Source organism: Sminthopsis crassicaudata, chromosome 1, assembly GCF_048593235.1.
Source record: "Sminthopsis crassicaudata isolate SCR6 chromosome 1, ASM4859323v1, whole genome shotgun sequence".
Lineage (NCBI taxonomy): Eukaryota > Metazoa > Chordata > Mammalia > Dasyuromorphia > Dasyuridae > Sminthopsis > Sminthopsis crassicaudata.
In genome coordinates, this window is record NC_133617.1 from 628774649 (window position 1) to 628787830 (window position 13182).

Genomic DNA, 13182 nt, shown 5'->3' on the forward strand with positions numbered 1-13182 from the left:
CCAAAGAAGGGGCACTGTGACCATCTCCACCAGCAGGACTGGCCCTTGGCTGTGGTCCAGCCTCTTTCCTATAACTGCTGAGCTCACACTCTGAGGGCGGGACCACCTGCTGGGGGAGATGCTCTCTTGTTCATATTGGTTCTTTCTTCTCTCTACCAGATTCTTTTCCCTTGTAGGCCAATTTCCCTTTACAGACTAAACTGGCTTTTCCTGCAGCTGCCTGAGCCTGACAAGGTACTCAGGAGAGGGCTCAGAGAGCACAGGAGAGGAACTTGGTAGAATGGCAAGTGAACAAAACAGAACAAAAACAACCAAAAATCCATTAGAAAAATGCAGTTCAAATGGCCCTTTGTCCTCTAGGTTTGTATACAGCAATGCCTGTATTTTTTTCCAAGCAATTTAACTTCTGAATCTCTTCTCCCCCATCCCCACAAACTCCAATCCATGCTGACTGTTTTCCCAGCCCCCTCTTGATTGGTGGTGGTAACTGGAACTCAGTTCACATCTCTTTCTTGAATTTCCAGTTGGCAAAGTACCAGATCCAAATGCAAAGGGAGGGCAACACTTGCCTGATTTAACATCCATCAATAAACCTTCCTCTGGCCTGTGAGTAGAAGGATCTCTGCTGGGGGAGTCGGGGCATCAAAGCAAAGAGTTGGCTAAACCACACTCTTTTCACTCCTCAGTCTGTCAGTATCTTCTCCTCCTCACCGTTTCTTTCTCGCTTATGCAGGTCTTCGGGCGTAAAGCTGTTCAAAGACCACAAAACATAGCATTACAATTCATCGTGATGGAGAAGCCCATGAACCCAACAGACTAAACTGAGTGGGCCTCAGCCCTCCAATCAGTGGTAAGAAAGGTGAGAAAAGACTGCAGCAACCCTGTCTGGCTCATGATTAGTTTTTATTTTGGGGTGGATCTGGGAAGTCCTAGAATCTACGTGTTCCATTCCTTACATCCCCATTAACTACAAGAATTGAGTGACCTGCAGAAAAGGAACATGGCATGGTGAGATAGAAAGATTGAATGGGAAGCCAAGAAACAACAATTCCATTTTAGCTCTGCTTCTAACATGCTTTGTGACCCTAGGAAGTCATTTTCTCTCCCTAGACCTCAGTTTATTAATCTGTAAAATAAGGCAGTAAAATTAGGTGACATTTATGATCTTTTTAGCTCTATTTTAAAAAAATTTAGAATGCTAAATTCTAATTAGTTGGATACTAGAAAAGTAATGTATCCAAAGGCTGTGTGTGTATGTGTGGGGGAGGGAGGGAGGGAGGGAGGGAGGGAGGGAGAGAGAGAGGGAGAGAGAGAGAGAGAGAGAGAGAGAGAGAGAGAGAGAGAGAGAGAGAGAGAGAGAGAGAGAGAGAGAGAGAGAGAGAGAGAGAGAGAAAGAGAGAAATGGAGGGAGAATGAGAGGAGGAGAAAGAAGAGAAAGAAAGAAAAAAAGACAAACACAGAGAGAACAGGGAGAGGGAGTGAAGAAAGGAAAGAGGGAGGAGAGAAAAAAAGAGACAGAGAGAGAGAAAGACAGAGATAGACAGGGAGAAGGAAGAGAGAGACAGAGAGAGAGCACTGGATGTCTGTAGAAGTGCTTTAGATAAGGTGATTGTTATTCCCAGACAAGGTAAAAGTTGCACAGTCTCAAGGACCAAATGATAAGAAGTTAAGGACAATGGCTGAGTGAAATCAGGGAACAGGGCAAAGATAAAGAGGCATAGAACCTGATTGAGAACTCTACAGTCCAGGATCAGAAACTGGGATCAAAGGAGTACATCTGAAGCAAGTAGAAGATGAAGGCAGCTGCTGCTGAGCCATCTAACTCAGGCCTGCCTGAAATGCCTCCAGCTGGCCCTTTATGCTGCCCTCCTTTATCTCTAGGACTCCTTCAGGTCAGTCCCCCTACCTCCTGGGGTCACATATATGCTGAGAGAATTGGGTCTAGATAACCCTTCTTGGGGAAAAAATTAGGGGTTTAAGAGGACAGCAAAGTCAGTGGTATGTGGTGGGGCAGCCAAGAAGGCTAATGTATGTGGGGGTGGGGTGCATTTTGAGATTTTGAGCATACCTATGATCTCACTGGTACAGGGAATTACCTATGGGGAAACTGTCCCTCCCAGAGCACCTGCTTTTTTTTTTTTTTTTAATATAGTTTTTATTTACCAGATATATGCATGGGTAATTTTACAACATTGACAATTGCCAAACCTTTTGCTTTAATTTTTCCCCTCCTTCCCCCCCCCCAGATGGCAGGTTGACCAATACATGTTAAATATGTTAGAGTATAAGTTAAATACAATATGTGTATGCATGTCCAAACATTTGTTTTGCTGTACAAAAAGAATCGGACTTTGAAATAGTGTACAATTAGCCTGTGAAGGAAATCCAAAATGCAGGCGGACAAAATTAGAGGCATTGGGAATTCTATGTAGTGGTTCATAGTCATCTCCCAGAGTTCTTTTCCTGGGTGTAGCTTGAAACCCCATGTCTTAAAGAGCTGCCCTGTGGCTGAGAGATTAAGTGACTTGAGTTCTGGGCAGGAGAGGCAGAGTAACAAGATAGAGGAGGTACATTGGAAAGTACTTTAGGGTGAATGGGCAGGAGACCAAGCTGAGTCGAAGGAACTGGGGATGCAGTTTTGGGAAAGGCACAGCAGCTGTCTTTAAGTGTCTGCAGGGCTGGTTTGTGGGAGAAAGATTGCTTGACCAAGTGGGTCAAAAGGTAAATGGTACAAGGAGATGGATTTTGGCTTGATATAAAGAAAAACTTTCTAGTGACTAGAACTGTCCAAAGGTGACATGAGATTCTTTAGTTAAGGACACTTATTTCTGGTTTTGTGGGAAAAGAAGAAAAGCTGAATAAGGAAAAAGTATTGTGAAGGTATCTTGAAGGTCTGTACTTCCAAAAAAGCTGAGGAGTTCTGAAGAGAAACTGGGAAAACCTCGAGATACACTGAAGGGGGAGAAGGGCTCAATATGAAAGAGGCCTAAATTTGAAGGAAGAAAAAGCAAGGTTGAAGCATTAAGACCTGCAGAAAACTAGAGGAATAGGAAATTGACTAAGCAAGGCAAAGAAAAAAAGGTTAGTAAAACAATTTCGTAAAATAAATTGGAAAATAAAATAGTTTCGTGAAATAAAGAAGAAGTTAGTGAGAGAAGAGAAAGAATGTGTAAAGGGCTGAAACTCTTGAGTTAATGCACTGAGGTCAGACAATCGAGTCCTTGAGGCTAATTACCAAATGGACAATACTCTATAAGAACATGCTTGGAAAACGACCCTTCCCACTATCCTGTCCTGGCCCAGTTGTTTGGTGTATACAGAGAATTGTGGGAAGGACTAGGAGGTGGAGTAAGACTAGCCAGCGTCACTTCTGTGAGAGAGACTAGGCAGTGAGGTCGCAGAGATCCTACACGTCCACTCTCTTCACTTCTACCGCTAAAGACCAAGAATAAAGACTTTTGCTTATCCTGACTCCAGCTGATTCTAAAGTATCCAGGATGCTAACGCGGTCATCACAAGAATGTAGTGTGTAAATATATAATGTTTTTCATATTAGCCATGTTGCCAGAAAAAAATTAAAGAAATGCTTCAGCCTACACATAAGAGTTTATCACTTCTCTCTGGAGATGGATAGCATTTTTTATCGTGAGTCCTTCAGTATTATCTTGGATTATTATAATCAGAATAGTTAAGTCTTTCACAGTTGATCATCATCATGCTGTTCTGGTTCTCATGACTTCGCTCTGCATCAATTTATACTGGTTTTCCCAGATTTTTTTTTAAATCATCCTGTTCATCATTTCTTATAGCATGATAGTATTCTATCACAATTACATACTGCATCTTGTCCAGCCATTCCCCAATTAATGGGTATCCCCTCGATTTCTAATTCTTTGCCACCATAAAAAGTTTCCTTTTTTTTTTTTATCTCTTTGGGATATAAATATAACCCTAGTAGTGAGATTGCAAGATCACAGTTTAATAACCCTTTGGACTAGTTTCAACACATAATCCAGAATTGTCACACCAGTTCACACACCAACCAAAAATTAGTGTCCCAATTTTTCCATATGCCCTCCAATATTTGTCATTTTCCTTTTCTGCATGGTGGTTAATCTGATAGGTGTGAAGTAGCATCTCAGAGTTATTTTAATTTGCATTTCTCTAATTAAAATGACTTAAAGCATTTTTATATGACTAAGATAGCTGTGATTTCTTCTGAAAAGTGCCTATTCATATCCTTTACCTAGTTATCAATTGGGGAATTACTCTTATTTTTATAAATTTGGCTCAGTTTCCTATATTATATATAGTGTTAAGGGTGACTATCAAATGGTAAAAAGGTGAAAGTCTCCTCACATTTTAGGTTATCAAGCTCAAGGAAATGTTCTTAAAACAAGGTGAAATTGAAAAAAACACACATATACAACAACAAAAGGACTTCAAAAAGAGGGTAAGGAGGAGGGAAAGGAACCAAAGTAGAAAAAATATACATCCAATGTGAAAAAGTCCTCCTGAGGAGGATGGATTTAGTTCTGTTGATAAGAAAGCAGCTGCTCACTTCCAAAGTAATGATAAAAATGAGCCACACAAGTTATTGGGTGAAAAGGATTGGTCAATAAAGGTCAGAGGAAGAAGAGTAGTAGTGTAGTAGTAGGTAATGACTTCTTCTCAGGGGTACTAAGACAGCTATTTGTTGACCTGACAACCACAAAGAGGTTGATTGTATTCCTCCAGCCTGTGTTTAAGAGATGTGTATGTGTGTGTGTGAATGTATAAGTATATATATATATATATATATATATATATATACGACACACACACATATACACACATATATTTATTTGTACAGAGAACTTCTTAGATCTATTAAAACAAATGACTACTATCTACTAACTGTGATTCCCATGGATACCAAGTATACTGCCAATAGAAATTTAGAAAGCACTCCCATAGATGATATACTGAAAACCAGAAGGGCAAAGGAGGACTTCTTATGGAAAGCAAGGGATCCAGAAGAGAAACTGGCTAAGGAGAAGGTTTCTGAGAATGGGATTTGGCCAAAGTCATAATGACAGACTTCTGGACAAAGATGGAGGACATCCGTCAAAGGCTAGTAAGATGGTCTTAGCCTGATGTCTTACAAATCTAATTAAAAGGACTTTATAAAATAAAAAAATGGAGGAACCTCTCAGAGGAGCAAAACCAAAATAAGAATCACACTTGAGATAACCTGAAGTTCAAAAGGAACAAAATCCAAAAACGGAAAGAATAGCAAATACCAACATGAAAATGCTCCAAATTTAGACAGAGGCCCTAATTTAAGGAGGTAAAATCTTGTCTTATGAATATCCATAGCACCCAGGAGAGATGAAAGCCATGTCTAGGAAATGGCAATGTGAGCTGTTATGCCTTATTCAAAAGAAATGAGACAGTGGGGTGAGGAATCATTTATTTCAGAGGTAAATTCATGTAAAGAAAATCCAGGAGCCAGAATATGAGTAGAGGGATAATCCAAGGGAAAGCAAGCATTTTGGCAAAGGGAGATTGAGGTAGAAACATAATCAGTTTGATCATTAGGAGGCTTCACAACCATTCATTCGGGCAGAAGGAGGAAAGAGATGAACAGTTCAGGAAAGAGATTATGAGTATGGGATTGCTTTCTATATCAAAACCAGAGTGGCTAACAATTAGATCTGCTTTAACAAAAACTTTGTCATTTAAGAAGAGGGAGATCTGAAAGGAAATTCTTTTTTTTTTTTTCTGGATCTGAGTCTCACTAACACAGAGAAGCTGGTTGCTAAGGACAGACAGAAGTTATGGCACTTTGGGAAGATGTGACCACTCCCTCCTAGAGTTTGTGATAGAAGAGACTAAAGCTGGGCAATGAGACATGGACCTTGGATGTGGGGAAAAGTCGATTTCAGAAGAAAGATGGGTAGGATCACAAGGATGTAAAATTCTACAAGCGATCCCAGAGGAATGGGAAACTCTAAAAAAAATGACAGCAAGTAATTCTAAAGAAAGGGGAGAAAAGGGAACATTATATGACAACACTATTGCTGGATACAAAGGAACTCATCCAATAGGAGAAGCCATGAATTACTAGAAGCATATGACACAAGCCTGAAAAAATCAATGCCAAAAGTGTAGCAGAAGCAGGTAAGGAAAGCCAAAGACAAGAGGTAGGGGTGTGTTTGTGTGTGTGTGTGTGTGTGTGTGTGTGTGTGTGTGTGTGTGTGTGTGTGTGTGTGTGTGTGTGACTTAAGGTGTACTGGGAGAAAAAGAAGAATCAAAGAATGGATAGGATCACTGTGGGGAAGGACAAAATGATAACTGACAAGTTTTTTTTTCTGTCAAGAAAAGTAACCTTTGGACTGGAAATGGAAGAACAAAGATGGTGCTGATATCTAAAATGAGTTAGGAAAGAGATAGTAAGAGGGTATCTAAGCTGCCCTTGGTGAATTTACATCATCTTACATGATCAGTATAATCCGACTGCTGACCCAGTTAGTGATAGCCCAAAGATCATGGAAAATGGAAGAAGTATCATAGGAGAAAAATGGAGAAAGGCAAATGTCATTTTCAAAAATGCAAGGAAAATACAGACTAAAGTCCAGTGAAATTGACTTCAATTCCTAGAAATTCAATCTAGGAAAAAATATCTGGAATTAGAACAGAATTGTAAAAAGTAGCATAATTTCAAGGAAACATCATGTCAGACTCACCTCATTTTCCCTTTTTTTGTGGCATTATTAAATTGGTAAATGAGGGATATATTGTAGATATAATTTACCTACATTTAATAAAGCATTTGGTGAAGTGCTTCATAGTATTCTTGAGGAAAGGACTGAAAAATATGGGCTACATGTTTAGAGTCAGATGAAGTATCTGAATGGCTGGACTCAATTAATGGTTAATGTCATCTTGGCAGGAGAACTCATCAGGAGAATACCTCAGGGATCTCAGTACTTTGCCCTCTGCTATTTAAGATTTTTGTCAGTGACTTGGATAAAGGCATTGCTGGCATACTATTCAATTTTTTAGATGACAAAGAGCCAGGAGGAATGGCTAACGAACTGGATGACAAAATCAAAATTCAAAATGGTCTTGGCAGGCTAGGACCTTGGGCTAAATCTAATAAAATGGAATTCATTAGGGTTAAGTTTAAAGTCTTACACTGGGGGGGTCAAAAATCAACTTCAAAGGCATAAGATGAGCAAAGTACAATTAGGTATGGCAGGTTGCCTAAAAAATCTGGGCAAGTATGGCAGCCAACAAAGTTGCCGTGACCTTGGGTTTTATTAGACAGAACACAGACAGATTTCAGGAATAAAGTTGAGATAGTCTGGTTGTACTTTGCCCTGGCTGGCCTACATCAGCAGGGCTGTGTTTGGTTCCGGGCATCACAGTTCAAAAAGGACATGACAAGTTGAGGAGTATCCAGAGGTGGTCATCCAGAATCAGTTAAAGAAAACTAGAGAAGACATAGGGGAGAACCAAAAACTGTCTTTAAATATCCAAATGTCAAAGAATGAATGGACTCATCTGGCCCCAGACAGCAAAGCAAAGAACAATTGGTATAAATTGTGAAGAGACAAATCCAGGCTTGTGCTTCTTAACAATCAGAGCTGCCCTACAGTAGAATGGGCTGCTTCCGGAAATAGCACGTTTCTTCTCCCGGGAGGTCTTCAAGTAGAGGCTGGATGATGACTTGTCCATAATATTAGAATGGGAATTCCTTCAGGGACATGACTTGGACTAGATAACACTTCGGACCCTGCCAACTTTAACTCTGTGGGGTAACATCAAGAGCCTTCTCTCTCACATAGATCATTCTGTTTTCTATGATCAGTGTCCTTCACTGTCATCATCCTTGGTTAGGATTATGATCTCATAACAGATAGGAGGTTCTCCCCACAACTGGAACAACAGCTCGGGTGGTCAGCCCCTCTATTCCAATCCCAGCAGAGAGGCAACAGGGAAAGTAAAGAGTAGTTCTAAGGCGGCATCAGAAAGACAAGCAGAGATGCCAAGGGGCATTCTATATAAGAACAGGCAAGTTCTGCTAAGCACTAGTGTCAAGGACCAGTCAGGGAAGCCAAATGAAATCAAGGATATTTTTGGAGCTCTGGGAAACAGATGTAAGCAAAAATATCACCTTTAATTTGTATGAATTGATGCAAAGTGAAATGAGCAGAACCAGAAAAATATTGAACACAGTATCAGAATAGTGTGTGATGATGATCTATGAATAACTCAGCTCTTCTCAGCAACACAGTGATACAAGTACAAAAGACTCCTGAATAAAAATGCTATCCATAACCAGATAAAGAACTGATAGACCCTGATTACAGGTTGAATATATTTTTTCACTTATTTTTTTTTCTCATGGCTTTTTCCTTCTTTTTTAATCACTTTCTTTTTTCACGATTGTGACTAATTTGGAAATGTTTAACATGATGACACACACATACACACACACACACACACACACACACATATATACACTAGATCAAACTGCCTACCTTCTTTGGAAGTAGAGAAGGAAAGGAAGGAGAAAACTTTGGACCTCAAAATCTTGTAAAAAATGAATGCTAAAAATTTCTTGTCATGTATCTGGAGAAGAAATAAAATACTATTTATATAAAAAACCTCATTTTTGTAGTTGTGGCCAATGTACAAGGACTAGCTTCTACTTAAAGCAGATTGACTATTTTCTTGGGTAAAGTTCTCACACAATTAGGTTATTGTCCAAAATTTAGGAAATTGCCTTGTGCAGAGAATTTCCAGCTGAGCTATTTCACACAAATGGCAGAGGGGTACAAGGTCAATCCATAAAGCAAACTGTCAGAGAATGCCGCTGAAATAAACAGAAGACTTATGGAAAGAGAATAGAAGAAATATGGACAGGATCCTGGAAAGGCAGGCCTATGACTAGCTCAGTCAGTGCTGTGGCCCCTCATTAAAGATCCAATGACAGATGGGAGGGCTCTTAAAAGGTGGTTGTTCTGATCTGAATCCATACTAGTGAATCCACTCTGGTCAACTGGCACAGGCTCCTAACTCTTTAATGCTGCAATGACCTCAATTCTAAGATTTCACTAAGATCCCCCAAAACATGTGAGAATATATGAGAAATATGTGAGAAAAGGGTAATATCACTGAATGTAGAATCAAGGGTGAGAAGGACTCAGAACCATTTAATCTACCAATACAGAGAAGAGTTGATGGAATATTACTACTGGCAAAGTCATTGTTCGGCTATGGAAAACAGAAAATGTAACCATAGAATTCTAGAACTGCAAGAGACCTTAGAAGTTATTCTAATCCCACACTGTCCAGTGCATATGTGCTGGAGCCGAGACTACAGGTCAAGGTTCTGAAATCCCAGTCCTTTGTCCCTTTACCTTGCCTAAGATCCCTTTCCAAAAATATGACTTCAGAATTTTGTGAGGATCAAATATTTTTAAATGCAGGTGAGGTCCTTTTAAATTGGAAAGCGAAGAAACTGGGAAAAAAATTCAAATAAACATTGAAAATAAATGATAAATTGGAAAGCAACCAAGATGAAGAAGTTTCCTCATTTGTGAAATGCCCATCATGCCACTTCTGTTCTCGAAGTCTCGAAGATAAATGCTAGCTCTCACTGGAGAACCTCAGAATTGGGATGGCCTATAAAGGGCTGTGTAGTTGAACCAAGGGTGACCACTCAGCCTCACCTCTGAGGTCCTCTGGAGGTATCACAGCAAAGCTATAAGGAAGCTCTGAGGACACTAAGTCCAACATCCCCATTACCGATAAGAAATTGAGGTAAGTGAGGTATGCAGAATCCTAGAAGTATAGGATTTCGATCCATATCCTCTTGACTTCTAGTCTGCATTTTATTCACTAAGCCACACTGCCATTTAAGACTAAGAGCCATTAAAATAAGGATGTAATTGTAGCTACCAATTGGCTTTCACAAAGACAGGGAAGTATATATTTTAGAAAGATTTTCCATAATAAACGCCGACACCAAAGAGTATTCTGGGTAAGCCTGAGTTATTTAAAAGTTGTAGGATGTCCCATTTCTTAAATATGCTGGTTAATCAGGGCTTTGTCAGATGATCGGGTGCTAAGGCGTGCTGGAAAGATCCCTTCCCAAAGTCCCTGCCCACACCAGCCACAGTGTTAAGGGTGGCCAGTGTCAGACACACACTGACTTTGGCTTAGGAAGGGGATGAGACGCTTGGGAAAGGGAGACTGTACGTGATGAGCTCTGATTCTGTTTCAATTTCGGCACACGCTAAGTAAGAGACAGAAGGCCCTCTGTGAGAGAAATGAGACTGACCTGGGTCAGCAGTTGTCTGTTTCTTTTTGGAGTTGGTAACAATTTGATTTTCATTCATCATCCGGACATCCTGATCCTCAACATGATTACTGCAGAAGTAAGAAAATGGGGAGATTCAATCAATCTTCTGGGCTAAAACATGGCCATCATCAATCCTCCGAGAATCACTGTCCAGCCTACTGAAGCCGCCCCCAGAAAGGACTGACAAACAAGATTGCTGCTTCCCCTAAGGTCTTGCTCACCAACCTGATAATGGTGTACTTCTCTCGGTGACAGATCTCCTCATCCTCTGTAAAGAGAATGGTGTGGTAGGGGATTGTGGGATCACAGGTAGGCAGGATGCCATGTATCACATGGCTGACCATGTCCAGGATTCCATTGTACACTAACAAGTCATCGACAAGAAGCTAGAGGAAGAGGAGGCAAAAGGACAATGATAACGGCAAGCAATGACAATGATATAAAGAAGGGACCAGAAAGACCTTTCTTACTGTCATGATGTCTCCTCACATGGGGCCACTAGAATGGTGTGCCCATCCCCCCTCACTGGGAAGTTGCCATCTTTCCCAAAGCTATCACTTGATTTGAGTTTGGAAAATTTAGCTTAAGAGGAATGATGGAAAGACTATCAGGAAAGACCCGTCTGAAAGTCTACCAAATGGAGGATGAGGAGGAGATTTGTTTTAATTTGCTCTAGCAAAATTTGGACCAATAAAGAGCTGTTATAGGGAAACCAATTTTGGTTCAATATAATTATTGGAGGGTGCTGTCTAACAATATAACAGGATGTCCTAGGAAGTAGTAATCACCATCTGTGGAGATTCTGGACAAGGAAGACATTGGATGGAAGTCACTTCACACTCAAGCTGCTTGTCTGAGTTGTTAGGGAGAGACTCTTTTAGACTGTCATGAGTTAGTGGGTTGTGGCTAGTGACTGGGGTAAGTTATGGTTGTTACGGCAGGGGATGCAGCCCAGTTGACTGGGTAGCTTCTTCCAAAGACACCATTCTAGTTGAACGTGGGTGGCCAAGGCTGGGCAGAAGGCCCCTCTCCTCTCTCCGCAGATAGTGTCTTAACTAGGCAGGACATGGAGGAGGCTTAATTGTCCTGGCTCTGGGGGAAGTTGGAGTGTGTATTTGGGCCCGTGAAGGTCTCTGCTCAAAAATCTTCTGTAATTTCATATTGTCCGAGATAAAAACCAAACTCTCCAGTCCATCGTTAAAGTCCATTGTATTCTGGCTTGAGCCTGTCTTTTCAGACTTAGGGTATTTTACTTCTGTCCATGCATTCCGTACTCCAGCTCAACCGTCCTCCTTGCTCTTCCATAAATTTCTCATTTTGCAATGAGGTTTATGCCAGAGACTGAACTAACTTGCCCAAGCTGGAGCAGGACTAAGTGGTAGAGCTGGAATCAAACCTGATCTCCTTGGTCTTCTGATGCCAAGTCTAGGGTCACCCCTACCATGCCATGCAGCAGTGTTTAGATCATTATATCCATGTTACCAAAAAGGAAACTCAATCTCAACAAGCTTAAGCTTACAAAGGTAGTGTGTAATTCAATTCAATAAGCATTTATTAACTGACTCCTACTGCCAAGCACTGTGTTAGACAAGGGGGATACCAAAAAAAAAAAAAAAAAAAAAAAAAAAAAAAAGGTTCAGTCCCTGGCCTGTGAGGGATAGGGGAAAGAGAGTTAAGTCAATGTGGAATATATAAGAAGTAAGTACCCAGTAACTGGGGGAGGGGGAGAAGATGGGAAGGGGAGGAGATCTGGAAAGTCCTTGAGTAAGAGGTGGTGTCTGATGTAGCCCTGAAGGGGCCTAGGGATTCGGAAGGCAGAGGTAGAAGGGGGCAGGGGTCTGGGTGTGGCGGGTGAGACAGTTCATACAAAGTTACAGAGGAAGGAGATGCCCGGCTGTTTCTGGTGAACAGAAAATAGCCCAATTTAGCTGGGATCTAGAGTGACTGAAGGGAAACAACATAGAAGTCTTGAAAGATGGGCTGGATCCAGACTGTAAAGGGCCAGAAATGACTAACAGAGGAATTTGTCCTTTCTTCTGAAATTCTCAAACAAATCTCAGAGCAGTGACATAGATTAGTCCTGTGGAAGAAAGGAGATGGGGGCACTCTCCTCCACCTCCTAGAGACATCTCTTTTAAATCCAATTTCAGAGATAAAGCTATTTGAATAAGATGGTGTTTAAAGGATGTAACCCTTAAAAGAAAACACTTCTGCGGACTGCCTCTGTGGATACAGACGACCTCTCAAGAAGCAGAGTACAGAATTCAAACACAGGGGGAGGCGCTGAGGAGTTAACAGTGCTGGGGCTTGAACCCAGGTCACGATTACAAGCTTGGAATCACATCTTTGAAGAACATAACTATGACTTAAAGTTTTTTTTATAACTTCCCACAGTCGCCGTACAACAGCTGGATATACTCAGAAGGGCAACACTTGACACTAGGGACCTGTGTCTTAAGAGAAAACTTGTTCTCCTTGTTATGGCTTGAGTTCACAGTGGTGAGAATTCATATCCTGGGAGAACAGAAATTTGTTTTCAAAGTTGCAACTCAATGAAACAAATCATATACTTGCCACGGGGCAATTAGCAGCCAGCATAATAAGTACTTACTCCGAATTCCTTTACTCCTCGATGGGGAGTTTTTGCATAATTCCACAATTTGATCATAGACACAGTGGTAGGCAGATCAAAGATCACATAAACCCGATTCACCTGTCAGAGGAAAGACATTCAAGCAGACATGGTTGGCAACAGAAAGGAAGAGAATCAGGACGGTCAAGGTTGGGCTTGGAATGGAGAGATCCTCTGCTGAGAAAGGGGGAATAAT

At 41.0% G+C, this 13182-nt stretch overlaps 1 protein-coding gene across 6 annotated transcripts in view; it reads right to left on the reverse strand.

The window, feature by feature from the left end:
- Window positions 1–359: 359 nt before the first annotated feature.
- KATNIP (katanin interacting protein) overlaps window positions 360–13182 on the reverse strand; it is a 252434-nt gene continuing 239611 nt past the window's right edge. For all 6 annotated transcript variants that reach the window (XM_074282774.1, XM_074282775.1, XM_074282778.1 and 3 more), the window contains 4 exons: window positions 12966–13067; window positions 10580–10740; window positions 10334–10422; window positions 360–749 (listed from right to left, as the gene is read on the reverse strand). In XM_074282774.1, the coding sequence (XP_074138875.1) occupies window positions 691–749; window positions 10334–10422; window positions 10580–10740; window positions 12966–13067 (411 nt within the window). In that variant the 3' untranslated portion in view covers window positions 360–690. The remainder of the gene's footprint in view (window positions 750–10333; window positions 10423–10579; window positions 10741–12965; window positions 13068–13182) is intronic.